At 59.9% G+C, this 18,263-nt stretch overlaps 2 protein-coding genes across 5 annotated transcripts; both read right to left on the bottom strand.

Annotated features, from left to right (window-relative positions):
* Positions 1-44: 44 nt before the first annotated feature.
* MUC1 (mucin 1, cell surface associated) lies at positions 45-4,220 on the bottom strand. Of its 3 annotated transcripts, XM_045583322.1 has the most exons (10): positions 4,097-4,220; positions 3,499-3,674; positions 3,303-3,318; positions 2,563-3,074; positions 2,238-2,505; positions 2,083-2,138; positions 1,808-1,935; positions 1,558-1,679; positions 1,325-1,474; positions 45-381 (listed from the first exon to the last, which is right to left on the bottom strand). In XM_045583322.1, exons 1-10 carry the CDS (start codon positions 4,136-4,138, stop codon positions 313-315), a joined length of 1,539 nt encoding a protein of 512 aa, XP_045439278.1. In that variant the 5' UTR covers positions 4,139-4,220; the 3' UTR covers positions 45-312. The 3 variants fall into 3 exon arrangements, with proteins under 3 accessions (XP_045439278.1, XP_045439277.1, XP_045439279.1); XM_045583321.1 differs by having other exon boundaries at positions 2,238-3,074; XM_045583323.1 differs by lacking the exon at positions 3,303-3,318 and having other exon boundaries at positions 2,238-3,018; positions 4,097-4,219.
* Positions 4,221-6,536: 2,316 nt separating this feature from the next.
* Positions 6,537-17,812, bottom strand: THBS3 (thrombospondin 3). Of its 2 annotated transcripts, XM_036442794.2 has the most exons (23): positions 16,975-17,804; positions 15,726-15,932; positions 14,932-15,188; positions 14,728-14,830; positions 13,677-13,703; positions 13,385-13,467; positions 13,248-13,299; positions 12,973-13,121; positions 12,482-12,622; positions 12,181-12,258; positions 11,669-11,821; positions 11,342-11,452; positions 11,140-11,247; positions 10,668-10,827; positions 10,240-10,358; positions 10,070-10,122; positions 9,354-9,547; positions 8,831-9,009; positions 8,672-8,720; positions 8,305-8,501; positions 7,899-8,071; positions 6,927-7,066; positions 6,537-6,838 (listed from the first exon to the last, which is right to left on the bottom strand). In XM_036442794.2, the coding sequence occupies exons 1-23, from the start codon at positions 17,051-17,053 to the stop codon at positions 6,780-6,782; spliced, it is 2,871 nt and encodes a 956-aa protein (XP_036298687.1). In that variant the 5' UTR covers positions 17,054-17,804; the 3' UTR covers positions 6,537-6,779. The 2 variants fall into 2 exon arrangements, with proteins under 2 accessions (XP_036298687.1, XP_036298690.1); XM_036442797.2 differs by lacking the exons at positions 6,537-6,838; positions 6,927-7,066; positions 7,899-8,071; positions 8,672-8,720 and having other exon boundaries at positions 8,311-8,501; positions 16,975-17,812.
* Positions 17,813-18,263: the final 451 nt, after the last annotated feature.

Here is an 18,263-nt window from a genome sequence, read left to right as displayed (position 1 = left end):
ATCGCCCCCCCTGTCTGAGGGTCACAGGTGACAGATCGGACGTGAGAGCCAGAGCGGAGGAGGCCCACGTTTTATTCTGTGTACAGGTGCCCACTCCCACTGGGGGGCTTTGGGCCAGTCCTGGAGCCGCTGCCCCAGGCGCATCCCTGGGAGCCAGGATGGGCTCCCCGGGGCTGAGCTGGGTTAGGGACGCATAGCCCCCTGGAACTCCCAGCTCACCAGTCCAGGAAAAGGGGGCGGGCCACTGCTTCCCCGAAGCTCCCAAGACCATGACGGAGGCCACTGGCCGGATGCTCAGCGGGCGACGTGCCCCTACAAGTTGGCAGAAGTGGCTGCTGGGTTCGTGTAAGACAGGCCGCTGCCGCCATTGCCTGCAGAAACCTAGGTGAGGGGGGAAGGGGTCCAGGCTGAGGGGCAGAAGCTTCCCTGGGAGAAGCTGCCACCCAAGGGCCCCCAGGCGGCCCCCCCAGGCAGGGGCAGTGGGCTGGGAGCCTGGCTGGCTCTCGAAGGGTTAATTCGGAGCTAGCACCTGCCGGCACCACCAGCAGCCAGGTGACTGTAAACAGGGCCTTTCCCCTCCCTCTGCTCCCTTGCTCTCCCTCCCCTGGTTGCAGCCAGCCTGCCTGCTGCCCCCTCCTGCCCCCCACCCCCACCCCGGCTCCCTCCACTCTCTGCTCTTCCAGCCCAAGAAGGTGTGTGTGCGCATCTGTGTAAACTGGAAGAAGGAAGGCTCTGGAGTGGGAAAATGGGGTCAAGGAAAGTCCCCCTCCCCCACCTGGAGTTCCAGCCCCAGGTGACCAAGTAATTATTTACTAGGTCCTGCGGACAAGGGCCAGGAGAGGGGAGAAGGGGGTGGGGGGGGGGCCTTGCTTCCCAGAGACTCCCAAGAACCCTCCACCCAGGCTCACCAGCTTGGTGAGACTTCAGCCTTGGAATCGAGACACACCCCACCCCACCCCAACATTCCTCAACCTTCCCTCCATCTTAGGAGAAGAGAAGGGGACAGGTGCCCACTCCTTGGAAGCTCTGTGTGAAGGGTGCCCACCCACTTCACCGCTGGGCACCCAGACACGGCCGTGCCCCGCCCGGCTGACCAGCGAACGCTCTCCTGGAACCGCTGGTAGAGGGGACACTCCCTCACGAGGTCCCCTTTCTTCCATGGTCTCCCCAGGCCTTTCCCCAAAACTCTCGTGCCCTCCACCCACCTCCTCTCCTCGCCAGGCCTCCACTGCTTGCTTCACATCAGCCCTCGCCTTTTCTAAGGTCTCTGGGTTTTCCATGTCACCCCTTCGGGCCCCCTTCCCAGCCAGAGCGCTCCGCTCACCTCCTCGTAAGGGCTCCGTTTGGAAGTGCCAGGGGGCACGTAGCGCCCGTGGGTGTGGTAGGTGGGGTACTCGCTCATCGCATGGTAGGCATCACGGGTGGGGAAGATGTCCAGCTGCCCACAGTTCTTCCGGCGGCACTGACACACCGCCTGGGGGGGACGGCAGGTTAGGGGGGCCCCCGAGTTCCTTCCAGCAGGGGCACTCGGGTGAGGGCTGAAGACCGAGCACTTACCAGGGCAAGGAGATAGACGATGGCCAGCGCCACCAGAACACAGACCAGCACCAGCAGGGCGATGCCCCAGCCGGGCACCCCGGGCCCGGGCCCGGAGGAGGAAGGGAAGGACACTTCCTCCGCTGAAAGGAAAAGCAGTCGTCAGGGCAGTTTCCCCAGGGAGGCGACCCTCCGCTGCTACCCCTGGGGAGAAGCGGGAATCCGGGCGCTGGAGAGTGAGCGGCCCCAGAGGCAAGGACAGCGGCCTCACCGCTCACTCCTGAGACGTCCCAGTGGAATCTGTCTGCTCCGAGTTGAACGAGCCCTGCCTTGACGTTGTTGGCAGTGGTGGCGCCCTCTCGGAAAGCCAGGATGGATTCCACCCTCACAGATCCCGGCCTGCTCACGGGGAAAGGAGCGATTCAGGTGCAGTCCCGCTTCTGGCACTTCCCCCAACCGTAAGAGTACCCATAAGAGTACCGGTCCTTCCCCACAGTCATGACAACAGGCACCCACCCCAGACAGAGCCCACACCCAGAACTGTACCTGAACTGGATGTCAGAGGAGCCCAGAAAACTCTCCTGCTTATAAATCTGCAAAAACTGGGAAGGGGGGCGGGAGTAGGTGCTAAGTTTGGTGCTCGGTCCGAGCAGTTCTGAAGCTGCTGCGGAGGAGCGCGTGGAGGAAGGGCAGTTACTCACCAGTTCGGTAACGTTTCTCCGCAGCACCTGGTAATAGTTAGTGCTGGGATCTTCCAGGGAGGAGTTAAACGGGAGGTTCGAAATATGAAAGAGCAGGAAGAAGAAGGACATCCTCTGAATGGAAGAGGTGAGGGGCACTACGCTACCACCGGTGGTACTGGCTGTCGTCGTGGTTCTGTGGCTGGCAGGGGTGGTCGGAGTATCAGAGTGGTGGCTGGGAACTGAGGATGGAGTCCCCTGGCCAACTGGGGAGGTGGTAGCCTTGGCAGAAGTGCCCTTGTGTGGTAGAGTGGTGGCCGAGCTTGAGGCCGGGCTGGTGGTCAAGGAAGAGGTGGCACCATGGACTGGAGTGGTGGCTGAGCTTGAGGCAGAGCTGGTGGTCAAGGAAGAGGTGGCATTGTGGACTGGAGTGGTGGCCGAGCTTGAGGCAGGGCTGGTGGTCAAGGAAGAGGTGGCATTGTGGACTGGAGTGGTGGCCGAGCTTGAGGCAGGGCTGGTGGTCAAGGAAGAGGTGGCACCATGGACTGGAGTGGTGGCAGAGCTTGAGGCAGGGCTGGTGGTCAAGGAAGAGGTGGCACCATGGACTGGAGTGGTGGCTGAGCTTGAGGCAGGGCTGGTGGTCAAGGAAGAGGTGGCACCATGGACTGGAGTGGTGGCTGAGCTTGAGGCAGAGCTGGTGGTCAAGGAAGAGGTGGCATTGTGGACTGGAGTGGTGGCCGAGCTTGAGGCAGGGCTGGTGGTCAAGGAAGAGGTGGCATTGTGGACTGGAGTGGTGGCCGAGCTTGAGGCTGGGCTGGTGGTCAAGGGAGAGGTGGCATTGTGGACTGGAGTGGTGGCCGAGCTTGAGGCTGGGCTGGTGGTCAAGGGAGAGGTGGCATTGTGGACTGGAGTGGTAGCTGAGCTTGAGGCAGGGCTGGTGGTCAAGGGAGAGGTGGCACCATGGACTGGAGTGGTGGCTGAGCTTGAGGCAGAGCTGGTGGTCAAGGGAGAGGTGGTATCGGGGGCTGGGGTGGTGGCAGAGCTTGAGGCAGGGCTGGTGGTCAAGGGAGAGGTGGCACCTTGGACTGGAGTGGTGGCTGAGCTTGAGGAAGAGCTGGTGGTCAAGGGAGAGGTGGCATGGGGGCCTGGAGTGGTGGTCGAGCTTGAGGCAGAGCTGGTGGTCAAGGGAGAGGTGGTATCGGGGGCTGGGGTGGTGGCCGAGCTTGAGGCAGAGCTGGTGGTCAAGGGAGAGGTGGCATGGGGGCTTGGAGTGATGGTCGACCTTGAGGCAGGGCTGTGAATGGGGAGTGAGCTGCTGGTTGTGCTCACAGAACTTCTGTCAATGAACCTGGACATTGGGCTGCTTTGGGTAGTCACAGTCTGTTTACTTCCCGTGGGCCTTGTGTGGCCAGAGGTTGTAGGAACTATTGGGGGTGAGGTGGGGGGAAGATCTGTAAGAAATTGAGAATGAGGTTCAGGGTAAATCAGAACAAGGAGAAAATATGTCCTCTAGCATCTGGAGAAATAATGCTAGGAGGATTGGGGGGCCAGGCCCGAGTCAGCCCTCCTCCTCCTTCCAGCTGCAGCCTCCCTCTCTTCCCACACCCCTCTGCTCCCGGTTAGCCATCTCCACGCCTGAGATTTACCTGTCCTGCCACTCCCACTCCCACCCCCACCCTGGGCTTCTCTTCAGCCAATCACCTGCCCCTGGCACCCATTCTCCTGGGGGGTCGTCTCTGAGCCTGTCTCCTTTTCTCTGGCCCAGGCTAGGCCACCTGTCTGCAATTTCTGCCTTGTGGGGTGCCACCTGCCAGGAGACAAAACCCACAGAAAGGCTGTGCCGGGCGGCCCCTCCCCACCTGGCGCCCCTCACCTGAGAGCACTGGGACTAGCAGCAGCAGGAAGCAGAAAGAGGCCTGCATGCCTGGTGTCCTGGTGGCAATGACCCCGGTGGGGAGGGGGCAGAACAGATCCGGGCAGGCACTGCGTGTGAGGCGCAGCAGCACAGCTGCCAGGTTTTATCGGTCCTCCCCTCCCACCACCACCCGCCAGAGCAGGTGACAGGTGACAAAACCCCGCCCCTCCTTTCCCTACCTCATCTCTTCCTCCTCCTCCCCAACCATTCCTGTCCCCTCAGGTAGAGCACAGGGGCTCCAGTCATTCAACTCCCTGACAACCTGCCCTCCAGTTGGCCCCCCCTTTTCACCGACCACTCCCTGGCTCCAGAAGGCGGTGTGTGTGTGTGTGTGTGTGTGTGTGTGAGAGAGGGGGGTAGGGGGGGAGCCTGGGACCTGGGTCCCCAAGGCCTTAGTTTTAGCTCCAGAAAGGCGATAGAGAACGTGGGCCAGGTTAAGTGGGAAGTTCACCCTCAGCCCCCCACTCCACTTCTCCCGGGCCCTTGAAGCCCCACTCTGGGGGGGGAGCGGTCTGAGAAAAACGGGGGCGGTTTGGTAAGGAGTGGACCAGGGGTTGGTTTTGGCCCCCTCCCCCTCCACTTCCCGGAGTTGCCCCACCTGGCGAACCGCTCCCTGTCCCGTTCTGCAGTTCTGCCCCGAAACCCACAGCCCCGCCCCTGCCGGACTTTCCAGCCCACTGAGCTCCTTCCTGGCTTTCTCCCGAGAAGGAAGCGGGGAAGAAATGTCCACTTAAAGAAGGACAGACCGCCGGACTTGAGGGTCTTTCCTTCCCAAGCCCCCTCCCCCCTCCCCGCCCCGGGGAGCGGAGCGGCGGGCGCCCGTCAGGGGGCCAGGCTCTCCTGCCCTCTAGTGGCCACGCGGAGCCCCTCGACGCCTGGCGGGCGGGTTGGGAGCTGCCCGGGTGGGGGAGGTTGGTCGGCGGCGCTGCCTAACGGGGAGCCGAGAGAGGTGGCATCGGGGGCTGGAGGCACAGCGCCGCCGGGAGAGGGGCCTGTGGCTGGGACGGAGAAGGGGAGGAATGCAATGTGCCATCGACGAGAGGCTGGGAACTTGAGGAGGGGACTCGGGCGCGGGGTGGGGTGGGGGGGCGATGTCTGGAGGAAATGGCGCTAAGTGGGTGTGATTCGGGGGTATCTGGAAAAGTAGGCGAGGTGTGTAAGAAAGTACATCGGAAAAGTGGGGGGCGGTGGGACGGGTTACGTATTTAGGAGTCAGTTAACAGAATAGTATTGGGGGGGCCGTGAACTATCTTTTGGGGAGCAGAGTGGTATTTGGAGCAGCTAAGCACACGGTAAAAGTGTGTGAGGTTGCATAACTTCGGAGAACCGGGGTAGATGAAAGGACAGAAATATCTGGGACCAGAGAGGGATTCACAGCGGCTCATGGAGTTTAGGGGATCTGGCCTCAGCCGCAGGTGCTGGGTGGCGGTCTCGGCCAACGGAAGCGGCTACATCCGCGTTAGGAAAACAATTCCTAGCCCCAACGAATACAGGTTGAAAAGTTAACTTCAAACAGACCGGTGCGGCGGGAAACCGGGGACAACAGCTCTCCCCCGGGTAGGCGCGGCTTTGTGCGGCGCCGGCGGGACGTCAGCGCCCGATGCGGGTGGGAGGGGCGGGGAAGCCCAGACCCGCCGCCCGGAGAACGCGCGGGTATCTAGGTGGGCGGCCTCAAAACTTCAACCCTGGAGTTGCTAGGCAACAGCCTTTAGTTCAGTTGCTGGGATACGCGTTACCATGGTGACAGCTCCGCGCCGGGCAGTCGGAGTATTTAAAGAGCAAGCGCGCACAACGCCGGCGTCAGAAAGCGGCCTTCCGGGATACCAAAGTCGTCCCTTCGGCCTTCTCACCCCCCCCCCCCCCCCACCTCCCTTACCGTCCCCTTCACCCTCTTCCGGGCGTCAAGTCTCTCTGGCCTCCCAGGTGAGCTCAACCTCCCAGAGCGCTCCGGGTCCTTGGGCTGGTCCCGCTTTAAGCGGTGGGGAGCGGGATCCCGGGCCCCGGGCGGGCGGGAGGGACGGGACGCGGTGCAGTGTTGTTCTTTTCCCCGCCAATATTGCACTCGTCCCGGCCTCCGGCCCCTCCGGCCCCCCGGCCCCCCGCTCACCCCGAGCGAGCCAGCCCCAGCCCTCCTGGCTCTCGATCCTGGCCGACCTATTGACTGGAGTGTCGCTGCTGCCACCGTAAGTAAGTGGGGCTGGGAGGACTTGAACCCCCTCTGACCAGCACCTCACCCTTCACCTACCCAGCCCCATCCTTCACCTAACCCTCATCCAGCACCTGCCCCAAACTCAGCCAAACTTCCTCTAACTTCCATCCTACCAGCCCTCTCCCTTACCCTTCTCAGGATCCTTTTTCCTTGGTCACCACCCCGGAAAATCCCTAAAATAAGCAACTGCACTGGCTTAGAAAACAACTGGAACTTTATGGTAATATGCTGTTATCTTTCCTGGGGTTAGCGCCTGAGAAATGCCCCTTGAAAACTTCCCATCTCCTCAACAGTCACCACTCCTCTGGGGCTGAACTGCTTGGTGCCAGAGGAGGGGTGCATTTGGCTGAAGGGCTGTAGATTAGACCTGGGGGCCTCTGGGATGGATCCCAAGGCCAAAGGGTCTAAAATCAGGATTTTAAATCTGGTAGCCACCGCTTCACACTCTTCCAAGGAGCAGCTGCCTCCGGAATGGCTCAAAGTCCTCAGGAACTGTGTCTGAGGAAGGAGAAATGATTAAAGTCAAGGATGTGACTCTTCCCATGAGGGCATGAGAGGGCAGGCTGATGTGGGTATAGAGCCTCACCATTGCATCGATACTGGAGATTGGACCAAATGATGTTTTCTTGGGAGAAGCAGAATACACCAAGACGCCCCCCTCGCATGGATGTGTCAATGATCACCCCAGAATCCGCCACTAGCTGGGGACCCTCATAGAGCTTCACTCTGTCCAGGATAGGGGTTTCCGTTGGTACCAGGGTACCAGTGGGCACTGTGCCACCATGCTGGGGCCCTGCTCATCCCCAACCCCCCTTAGCTCACCAGGCCTGAGAGGAGGAAGGAAAGGGGAGGGAAGGGGGTGCTTTTCTCAGGCCTGGGGCCCCTGGCTCTTTGTCCAGCCCCCTTTGCATCTCAAAGCACCAGCCGCATTCCAAGCGAGGATTGGGTTGCCATGACGATGAACACAATGGGCTGGGGGGTGAAGTCACCCGCTTCCCAGGCTCTGGTCTACCCCTCCCTTATCCCTTGCCCTGGCGCCCCACAGCCCCAAGAACCTTAAAGGGAAACCAACCCAAGTGTCTGTTCCTCTCCCTTCCCTGTCATCCCCACCAACTAGGAAATGCGTTCGTGGACAAAGTGCTGAACCACGAGGCCCCAGCTCTGCTGTGAAGTTGGGGCTTGGTTTGCACTTCTGTAAATGAGGCCAGCCGCCTTGAGGAGGCAGGTTCGGGGTGACCCAGTGACAGGGCTGGAGGTGAGCTGCCTCTGCACAGACTGGCCCCGGCTCTGGAGGCTCCCAGAGATGCCCTCCTCTTACTGAGGGCAAAGGGAGCACCGGACAGGAAGGACTTGCCCACCACTGCCCAGGCTGCCTGATGCTAGGAAGAAAGCAGGGCTGAGGCGGCGTGTCTGGTGAGAGAGGAGATGGAGAGAAGTGGTCCCAGTCTGGGCCCACGGCACCACGGCACTGAGCTGAGGGGTCACTGGTGAGTCCCAGCTAAAAGGGAAGGAAGGCTGAGCCTGGGGTCCCTCAGCAGGGCTCAGCCTGTCCCCTCACCGAATGTAGCCAACTTGAGGCCGGTGCAGCAGCTGCCAGCGGTAGGAGGTCTTGTCACGCCAACCTACGTTCCGTGGGTCAGTCCACAGCAGTCGTACCTGATCAGGGGTGTGGCCAGTGTGCCACAAGGCATTCCGGAGGTGCTCACCGGGGCCAGACACTGACGTCACTGCCTGAAGGGCATTGGCAAAGACAGTGGGTCAACCACAGGCAGGAACCAAACGCGGGCGGAGGCAACAGGTTGGTGAGTACGGGTGGGAAAGGAAGTCCAGGTGGTCAGGAGAAGGTTCTGAAGCCCAGGGGCCAACCCCCAGACCCAACGTCTGAGTACGAGGGTTCCCACTCAGGAAGGGGGAGAGGTTTGGGGAAAGGGTCCTGGACTGGAGAGTCTGGGCAGCTGTAGGACCTTGAGCTGCAGCCCAGGCTGGGCAACAGCCCGGAAAGGCGTGGCCTGCCAGTAGGTCTGCTCCGTCTGCTTCCACATGACCACGTAGAAGCGGCCGCTGTCCTGGTAGCTGAAGAGGAAGCCTGCGTAGTCGTCATCGGTGACGGTGTTCACATGGAAGGTGCCTTCAAAGTCCACGCCATTGAAGGCTGTGTATCCTGGGGGGTGAGGGGGGGGTGTCAGGATCAGGGCAGCAAAGCTACTAGTGGCCCATTGTGCACTGGGGGTGGGAAGGGATGCCTGCTGTATGTGGCCAGCTTATCCCCACCCTCTGCCCCTGTCAGATTCCTCTATTTGGAAGGCATGGAACTGGGTATCCCTCACATACCAACTGCCAGGCCAGGGTCACTGTTCATGGTCTGAACGATTTCCATGCCCTGGTGATGGGCAAATAAAGAAGACAGACCTGATCCAGGTGCTCTACCCCACCTGGGCCCTGCCCGGGGGTTTGGTCTGACAGCACCCACCCAGCCCACTGCCCTGGTACCTGGTTGAGCACGACCCAGTTTGGATCAATCTGAGCATCCCCTTCAGGGTCCAAGACGACGGTCTGATAGGCCCGAAAGTCTGTGAGTGTTACCTCCGCACTTTCAGGGCACACATCCAGGGGGTCGACCACCGCATCATTGTCAAAGTCATCCTCACACACATCGCCAATGCCATTGCCTGGGAAGATCAGAGCTAGGCACTCAGGAATGCCGTGGCCACTGCCACCAGCTAACACTACCACCTGAAACTTCAGTGATGAGAGAGAATCACTGATCGGCTGCCTCCTCCATGCCCCGCACTGGGGATCAAGCCCGCAGCCTAGGCATGTGCCCTTGACTGGGATTGAACCTGGGACCCTTCAGTTCTCAGCCCGACGCCCTATCCACTGAGCCAAACCAGCTAGGGTAGGTCTTGCATTCTTGACCCTCTCCCCACCCTGCCCTTTCTAACTCCCCAGCAAGTCTGCCACCTCTCCATGGACAAAGCCCACACCACTCCATCCTCTGGGACCCTAGCCTTACCGTCTGAGTCCTTCTGATTGGGATTGGGTACCAGGCGACAGTTATCAGGACCAGGAGGCACATAATCTGGGACCCCATCATTGTCATCGTCCCCATCACACTCATCTCCGAGCCCGTCGTTGTCTGAGTCCAGCTGGGAACTATTGGGTAGCTGTGGGCAGTTGTCTTTGGTGTCCTGATGTCCATCTCCATCGCTGCGCAGAAGAAGAGGCACCAAATAAAAGCTCTAAAGGTACCACATCCTCCCCTTGTCTCCTGCTTAGGAGCCTCTCTGAGGTATGAGGTGCAGCCTCTGTTCAGCCAGACCCCTTACAGTCAGCCAGGTGAGGTGAAGGTCCAGAAGTAGAAATGGAGGACAGACCACAGGAATAACTTCCTGTTCAGCAGCAGTGGAGAATTTGGGGCTAAACCACAGAATTGAGAACATACAGGAAAAAAGTTAAGTATCCCCTGTAAGATCTTTTTTTTATTTTTTAAATATATTTTATTGATTTTGTACAGAGAGGAAGGGAGAGAGTTAGAAACATCGATGAGAGAGAGTCATCGATCAGCTGCCTCTTGCACACCCCCTACTGGGGATATGCCCACAACCAAGGTACATGCCCTTGACCGGAATCGAACCCGGGACCTTTTAATCCCCAAGCCGATGCTCTATCCATTGAGCCAAACCGGTCCCGGCTCCTGTAAGATATTTTATCTCTTGGCCAAAACCCTACCTGTCTTCATTGGTGTCACAGACATCCCCCACCAGGTCACTGTCTGCATCTGTCTGAGAGAGAGGGGACTGCTCTCACCACCTCCTCTTGATACCTGAAGAGGGTGACCTGACCACTTCCCATCTCCCATTGGTCCCCACTCCTCCCCTGCCCTCTCCATTCCCCTGTACCTGGGTAGGATTGCTCATTTCAGGGCAGCTGTCACAAGCATCTCCCACACCATCCTCATCCCTGTCTGTCTGTAGGGGGTTGGGGACTTTAGGGCAATTGTCCAGCCCATTGGGGATGCCTAGAAGACATGGGAATGGCAAAGGTGGTCACAGTCTCCTAGTTGGTAAAAGCCCTGAGCTTTGTCTCCCATCCAGAGGATGGCTACTCAGGAAATCTGCCTGTATCTTGTCTGACCCTCTTGCCTGCTCTCTCCCTGCCTAACCCTACCCTCTACCTTACATTCCCATTGACATCTGCTGTAGGAAGTCACCAGGCTGACTTTCATAAGAACACCCTCCCCCAATTCTCAGACTTCCTAGTCTCTCTGCTTAATTCCCACAGTATTCAAACTCTCACAGGTGCCCCACCCCCTCAGCCCAGGCCTGACCATCCCCATCCACGTCGTTGTCACAGGCATCCCCTTCCCCATTGCCATCTGTGTCCTTCTGGTCATTATTGGGGACGTTGGGGCAGTTGTCACAGGCGTCACCAAAGGAATCTGTATCTGAGTTTTGCTGGTCCTTGTTGGGGAACAGCCGGCAATTGTCCTGGGGTGGGAAGGAAAGAGTCAGGCCCCCCTCAAACCACTGGCCACCTAGCACCCACCATGTCCCTGTACCCTTGTCTACGATCACCAGTCCTGTGATGGTCCACCTGATTGGTGCAGTCCCACCCACCCAACCTCTAGGCAGTCCACCTTGTCCTTGGCACCAGGCTATGCCTCCCTAATTGGTAGTACTAAAGCCCTCCCTGCAGAGCTGCCAGGGGGGAGAGGGAAGGGGTGCAGGGTTAGGGGGACCAGGCATCAGAGACAGGGAGGAAAGTATAGGACCAGGAGGAACAGAATGTCTGGGAGCCACCTCAACGTTCTTGATCCCGTCCCCATCAGCATCATCATCACACTGGTCCCCCACGCCGTCATTATCAGCATCTTCCTGCCCGGAGTTAGGTGTCAAAAGGCAGTTGTCCTAAAGGTCAGGGAGGACATGGATGGACGAGTTATGGCTGCCCCAGCCTGGGGCGCCCACCCTGCTCCCGCGCCCGCCGGCACTGCAGCGGCACCTGTTTGCAGTGCTTGTTGTTGTCCATGCAGGGCAGCGCCTGATCCGGGTAGCCATCGATGTCGGTGTCAGGCCCACACACGTTCCCGTTCCCGGCCCAGCCCACGTTACACTGGGGCGACACAAAGGGGGGGAGTTAGCAGTCAGCTGGCTCCCCCAAGCCCACCCTTTCCCCTGCCTCAAGCTCTATTCCCACCACCCAGTTCCTGGGCCCAGGCCAACTTCCCTTTCCCATGAAGGTCCTCATCCCAACCCCTAAGCATGTTCACTAGCTGTACCCCACCCCCAGGTTCTGCCTTTTCCTGCTAAAGCCTCAGGCCCCGCTCACCGAGCAGGACACCGCACCGTTGCGTTCAAAGAGGCAGTGCGCGTGGACATGGCAGGGGCTGTGGGCTGGGCTGTGGCAGGTCCGCGCTGGAAAGCAGCCCTGGCTTTGGTTGCCCAGGAATCCCTGGCGACAGGGGCCACACTTGAAAGAGCCCTAAGAGGAGGGAAACACAGTCTCAGGAAAGGGGCAGCCTACCAGGCACCCAGGACCGGCGCTGTGCCACCTGAGGGGTGTAGGATGGGCACGCAGCCATATGTCAGGTCTATCAATGACCTCAGGCTCTTCTGACAACCTTTCTAAGTAGATAATAGCCCCACTTTTCAAACAAGGAACGTGAGGCTCAAAAAAGGTAAATAACTTGCTAAAGGTCATGGCTAGTGAGGGGCAAAACCAGGGCCATGAAGAACACCAACTATGTGCAGTGCCCGGGGAAAGAGGGGAGGAGGCAGTAAGTCTGAAGAGGGGGTTGCCCATTCCCACCACCCCAGACACACTCAGGGTACTCGGCTCACCACTGTATTGGTGCAGATGGAGTTTGGGTCACAGCCACCATTGTTCCCATCATTGCATTCATCAACATCGTTGCAGACCTGAAGGGGCAGACTCTGGGTAGAACCAGACCTGTGGGAGGTCTCCTCATTCAGGGGAGGGCACTGGTGTGGCCTTAACTGTGAGCACTGACCCCAAACCAATGCTAAGCCAGCAGATGAGTCAGGAGCCTCGCCCATTTATCACAGGAGCCCCGTGGCCAACCCAGAAACCCTTGGCCCCTGCAAGGCCCAGCTCCCTAGTTCACACTCCACCCAACCTGACCTGTTTGCTGGCTCGGGCATAGTCGATGCCCACACCAGACACCCGCGTGCCTTTGTAGCCTCGAGGACAGGCCTCGCAGTGGAAACCAGGCATAGTGTTGATGCAGCTGGAGCCCGGGAAACAGGGGTCGGCGTGAGCGCACTGGGGACCAGATGAGAAGGAAGAAGTCAGGCCCCTCCTGTGGTCCTGGGACCACTGCTCCCGGTGTCCCATTTGCAGCCCCTCCCACCCAACATGGTTGTGCTCTGAGCCCCACGTCCAGCCTCCCTCTGGGTTCCCTGCCAACTAGCCACCTCAAACTCCCCCTCCCCCAACCCCTTCCCTGTGTGGTCCTTCAGCCTTTGTCTCAGGCCTTCTACCTTCCTTCTCACACTTCTTTGCTGGCCTCTGGCCACCAGGTAATTCTGCTTCAGACCAGCATTTCCCCAGCTTCGTGGGCCTCTCCTCACCCCCTGGCTTTCTGTGTCCTTCCAGATCCCGCCCTTCCCCACCTCATTGATGTCAGTGCAGTGGGTGCCATTGCCCTGCAGGCCAGGCGGGCAGGGCCCACAGCGGTAGCCAGGGTACTCGTACACTTCCATGCAGTCCACGCCTCGGAAGCAGGGGTTGGGGCTGCAGTGGGAACGCTGCTCGTGGAAGCCTGCAGGGAGGGCACAGTCAGAGCCGCCAAGTGGTCACCATTCAAATCCCCGGAACTGGAGGCCCAGGCCCTGGGGTGGGGTGCACAGCGATTCCACCGGGAGCCCGCCCCTGCTCTCCCACTCACCGCACACCTGACACTCCATGATGGTGTTTCGGATCAGGGACATTTCCTTCACCTGGCAGACACAAGGATGGGGAGGTCAGCTCTCAGCATTTGCCACCCACCTCAGAGTCTGCTCCCCTTCGCTGACCGGCTCCAACCTGGTCTCGGATATCATCCCGCAGCTCCACCAGGATCTGGTTGAAGAGGGTGAGTTGGGTGACCAGTGCCTTGGTCTGCTCCCCTGTCAGGGCCCAGGATGCAGAGAGGCTCAGAACTGGGGCACCAGCCCTGGTCCCTCTTTGGGTAATAAGCCAGCTCCTGCCTCTGCTACCCCCACCACCTTTAACTCCAAGCCATTCCTGGCTGAAGAGGACTTAGTCTCAGGCAGCTGCCAGAGCCCAGGACCTCCTCCGGACGCTCATGCCCTCCACCTCCTCATGGCCTACTCACCGAGGATGGAGTGGAGAGCGCTGGCCACTAGAGAGAAGAAAACACAATCAGAGGACAGAGTTGTAAAGAGGGGCCTGGCTGGTGAAGAGGAAGAAGGAAAGGGACGGAAACAAAGGTCTGAGCCTTGGAATAAGAACATGGGGTGTGCCGGGACTGGTTTGGCTCAGTGGATAGAGCGTCGGCCTGTGGACTGAAAGGTCCTGGGTTCGATTCCAGGCAAGAGCATGTACCTTGGTTGTGGGCACATCCCCAGTGGGGGGGGGGGGAATGCAAGAGGCAGCTGGCTGGTGTTTCTTTCTCATCGACGTTTCTAACTCTCTGTCCCTCTCAATGTAAAATCAATAAAATATATTTTAAAAAAAAGAATATGGGGTGTTAGATGGTAGAGGTCAGAGGTGACAGGCAAGCAATACCAGCCTTTGCACAGGTGAGAGGCCCTCTGAGGGAGGTGCCTCAGTCAGTCGAAACCCAAATCTCTCTGGTTCCCAGGCATGGGAGTGGCAGAAGGGATCCGAGTGGGTAGCCCAAAGCAGGGCCAGGGCCACAGTATATTCCATTTCCTCCCTCCCAAGCTTCTCCCTCAAGAGCAGTCTTTGGAATATTGGGAGATGGGGTGTTTTCTCTAGGTGAGAGCCCCTGAGCATCCCTGTCAGAGAGACCAGGCAGCTGTGCAATGCTCAGAGAAACAGCACCAATGGGAGCTAAAAAAAGACCCAAGACCCTTATCTCAGTCAAAACCAAGACCAAGCAATCAGAGTTCTATTCTCTTATTGGATCATTTTATTTTTCTGACCTAAATAGGGCTATTTCTTTTCTTTTCTTGTCTTGTCTTTTTATTACAACAGGGAGACTTTTAACCCACACCTTTTGGTACGGCTTTATTGTTTGGAGGTCAGTCAGAGGTGAAGGAGATTTGGGGTAACAGTGCCAGAGCACCATGAATAGGTGAACCAAAGGAACGACTGTTAAGGGGGAGGTCAAAAGGTGAGTCACCAAAGATGACAGAATGTGACCTGGGCCCAGGAGGTCAGCTGAGGGAAGTCACTGTTACCTGCACTGTGGATGGACTCGTCCCCCTGGAACGGACACTCACTCAAGGCTCCGACCCGGGCCATGGACCCGCCTAGAATCATCTTCATAGATTCCACGAAGCCCTGGGGGAATAGGAGCAGAACAGGGTGGGAGGACCGACCAGCTCCTCGCACTGGTACAAACTGTTTCCACAGAAACTCCAGGGCCCTTCCTTCCCCCTTACCTGCATCCTCAAATAAGCCTTCTGTCCAGTCCTAATCTCCAGCCCATTGACCTCCGCTGGAGGAATGGGGGCCAGTGCCGGGAGACCAGCATGCTGATCGCCTAGTCTGCAGTCCACGTAGAGCTGCAGAGAGGGGCTGGGGCGGGACGGGCCTCGGAGTCGCAGGAGAGCCGTGTGTGTGCGCCCATCAGCCAGGCCTGCTTGCTGGAGGTTCACTGCGTGGACTTTGCCATCCTCCCGCTGGTACCGCACCAGCACTGCCCAGGAGGGGAGGTCAGTATGGGCACTGGCCCCCACCCCCTGTCTCCCAGTTGAGCCTCGGATCAACTCTTCTGGATGCTACATCTCTAGTCTCTATTATCCTCAGCTAGGAAATTGGCTCAAAGACTAGGAGTTGCTTAGTCTTCAGTGGCTTCAGATCACTCTGTCCCCTGCAAGGTGACAGCTGGTTCTGTACCCACTACACTATCCCAAGAACGTAGGAACCGCTCCATACCCCTGCTGCGGGAGTGTCACGCCTTCCCCCTCCCCACTAGCATCCCAGGTACAACATTCCATCCCGACAAAGACCAGCCCTTACCCTATTGTTTGGGTACCTGGCATTGTTTGGGTACCTGGCATTCTGGAGAGTCTCCTAAGTACCCCATACCAGGTGGCCCTGGTGCCTGGGCACGGCCAGGTAGTCCAAGGTCCTCAATGGAACCCAATTAAAATTAAGAGGGTATGGGAATGGGGATAAGGGAGAGTGCTCAAAGGGGGTCATTGCTGCAGGAAAGGAGATGCCCACCAGTCACCTTTGTTGATCTTGCCCACAACAGAGGCCTCCAGCCATCGTGTGTTGTCTTGGCGAGAGTAGAGGCCAAAGAGGACCCCACCCTGTTTAGGAGGCAGGCGGAAGGTGGACAGGAGGTAGATGTCCCCAGCAGTGAGCAGGGCTGTCCGGATCTTCTCTGCCACAGCTACCATCTGCCGGGACTCGCCCACAGTCAGCAGGTCGATCACTGGCCAGGCAGGGATGATCAAGGTCAGAGAATGGGGTTAGATGATAAATCCTGCCCAAGTCCCTGAGCCCTCAGGGGTGGGGCATCCGTCGTCACTCTGCCTACCCCCGCCCCCTTAGTTAGTCACCTCAAAATGCAACCCTTGCTGCTATCAGAGGATAAGATATTCCTTCCTTCCCTTCAACACTGTCTACTGCCACGCTCTGGGAATCCACAGGCCTGAGGCTCATTTGGAAACAAGAAAGTGTCCCACAAATCTGAGACTTCTCCACCAGGTGGCACAAGGGAGTCGCTGCTGATTTCCAGGCAGGAGTAGCACCTGGTGCCCATCGCACAAAAATTGGAAGGCAGTTCCTCTTCCACAGCAGGTTTTGGCTCCTTCTACACCCCAGTGCCCCTCCTCCCACCCTGGGGGCTCAGCATGCTCGCCCTGGATGAGAACAGCTGCCCACTGAGGGAGCTGACCCTCCCACTGTCTGGCTGCGCTCTCCCTCGGAGAATGCAGGACCCGGCTCCCTTGCCTCCTGTGTTCTGGCCAATCTGTGGTTTCCCTTCCAGCCAGGGAAGAATCTGTGCCTGTGTCATCCGCCTCGGCTACCTCTCCCACACCCACAGGCCCATCCCACCCCAGACCTCCGCCAGAGGCCAGGCCACTGGGTCCCAACCCCCACCCTGTCCTTGGGCAGCCGGCAGCCTCGGGGATGAAGAAACCTAGGGGACCACAGCGCACCCACGTTCACGCCGTTCTCCGAGATCCCGGGGTGCCTGGGGATGCTCAGACGCCAACCCCGCCAGGCAGCCCTAGCTAGCATCCTGCCCCTGAGTCCTCTGCCCTGGCCTCACGCTGACTCTGGCCGGTTCCCACTCCCCTACCACCCTCCGGTGTCCACTCCTTCCCACGGGGCCAAAATGCACCTTTTTCTTCGCTCTGGCTCAATTTCAGGACGCACCCCTTCTCCCCTTGCCCGCATGTTCCCCGCAGCCAGGCTGAGGGCAAACGGGAGGGAAGGCGGGAGATGGGAGAGGATGGAGACAGGCTTACCCTGCAGGTCCTGACTGGCGGATGCCAAAGTGCAAAGGAGAAGAAGAGCCAGGGCCCCCCGAAGTTCCTGTGTCTCCATGCCGCTCAGCCGGCTCACTCTCCCTGGCGGGCCGGCGGCTGGGAGGGGAAAAGGCTAGGCGGGGAGAGCAGGGGGGGCGGGGGGCGGAGGGACTGGAAGGGGGAGTCGCAGGGGGGGCAGCAGGCGGGTGAGGGGGGGGCTGAAACAAAGAGCTGCCAATCACCCTGGAGGCATCCCCAGCTCCAGGAGCCAGGGCCCTGGGGACGGCCCCGGAGGCCTCCCGGGCTCCTCCGCTCCGAGGTCCGCTGCTCTTGCTGGCCGCCTCCCTCCCTCCCTCCCTCCGGGCACCTCCTGGTTGGGGGCCACTACCAAATGCTACTGTTTTCTGGAAGGCAGAAACCCCTGGCAGGGCAGCGCCTGCCCGACGGTGGGCATTCTTCCACAGCTGGCATGGAAGGGAGCCAAGGGAGTGTGGAAAGGAGCTCTAGTGCCCGGGGAATGCCCGCGGGGCACCAAGTGTGCTGCTCTGACCCGGCGAGTGCCCTTCATTGGCGTGCAGGCCCCCGACGCGGGCCTGGACCTCCATGCGCCCTCATTCCTCAGGAAACCCGGGGGCTTCCAGCAGGAACTGGAGGGAAAACCTACAACAGTGGTCAGTGGGGTCGGCGTGAGGAAATCGGGAAAAAGGGACATCAGGGACGGCGCAGACCAGGGAAAGGAGAGGAGGGGGCAGACTGGGAACGCCGCCGAGGGAGGGTCGCGGCTGACAGGCCATGATCCGGATGAAGCGAAGGGGCGCCTCAGTCCCGTTGCCAAGGCAACAGCGCGCCAGCCCCACCTCCCCTCCCCCACCCAGGCCCTCGCTCGGCCTCGTTCCGGCGGCCGCCGCCGCCCCTGTTTTGTTTCCATGGCGACAGGCGGCGCGGGGCCGGCTCCAAGCATAACGCGCTGTGGAAAACATGCGCCTCGGGGGATCCCCCCCGCAGCCCCGGCTCGGGGCCGAGGCCTGAGGGGCCCGGGAGCCGTCCGGGTCACGTGGAGAGCCGCGAGACGCCCCCCAGGGCCGGCCCAGGCGCTCGAGACCCTTTCTCCCCGGCCGGCCACTCCTTCGGGGGCTGGGGATCCCCTCCGCCGGGGCTTCCCGACTCTCGAGGGCCCTTCCCCCGCTTTGGGAGCCGCCCCTTCAGCAGGCGGCGGCCGCCCTCCCCAGAGGCCTCAGCCCCGCCCCCGCCGCCCGGGCCACCAGAAGCCGCACCTCCCGCGGAGCCGC

The sequence above is a fragment of the Pipistrellus kuhlii genome, unplaced genomic scaffold (assembly GCF_014108245.1).
Source record: "Pipistrellus kuhlii isolate mPipKuh1 unplaced genomic scaffold, mPipKuh1.p scaffold_m20_p_18, whole genome shotgun sequence".
Classification (NCBI taxonomy): Eukaryota; Metazoa; Chordata; class Mammalia; order Chiroptera; family Vespertilionidae; genus Pipistrellus; species Pipistrellus kuhlii.
This window is presented reverse-complemented; position numbering and strand designations above follow the sequence as displayed.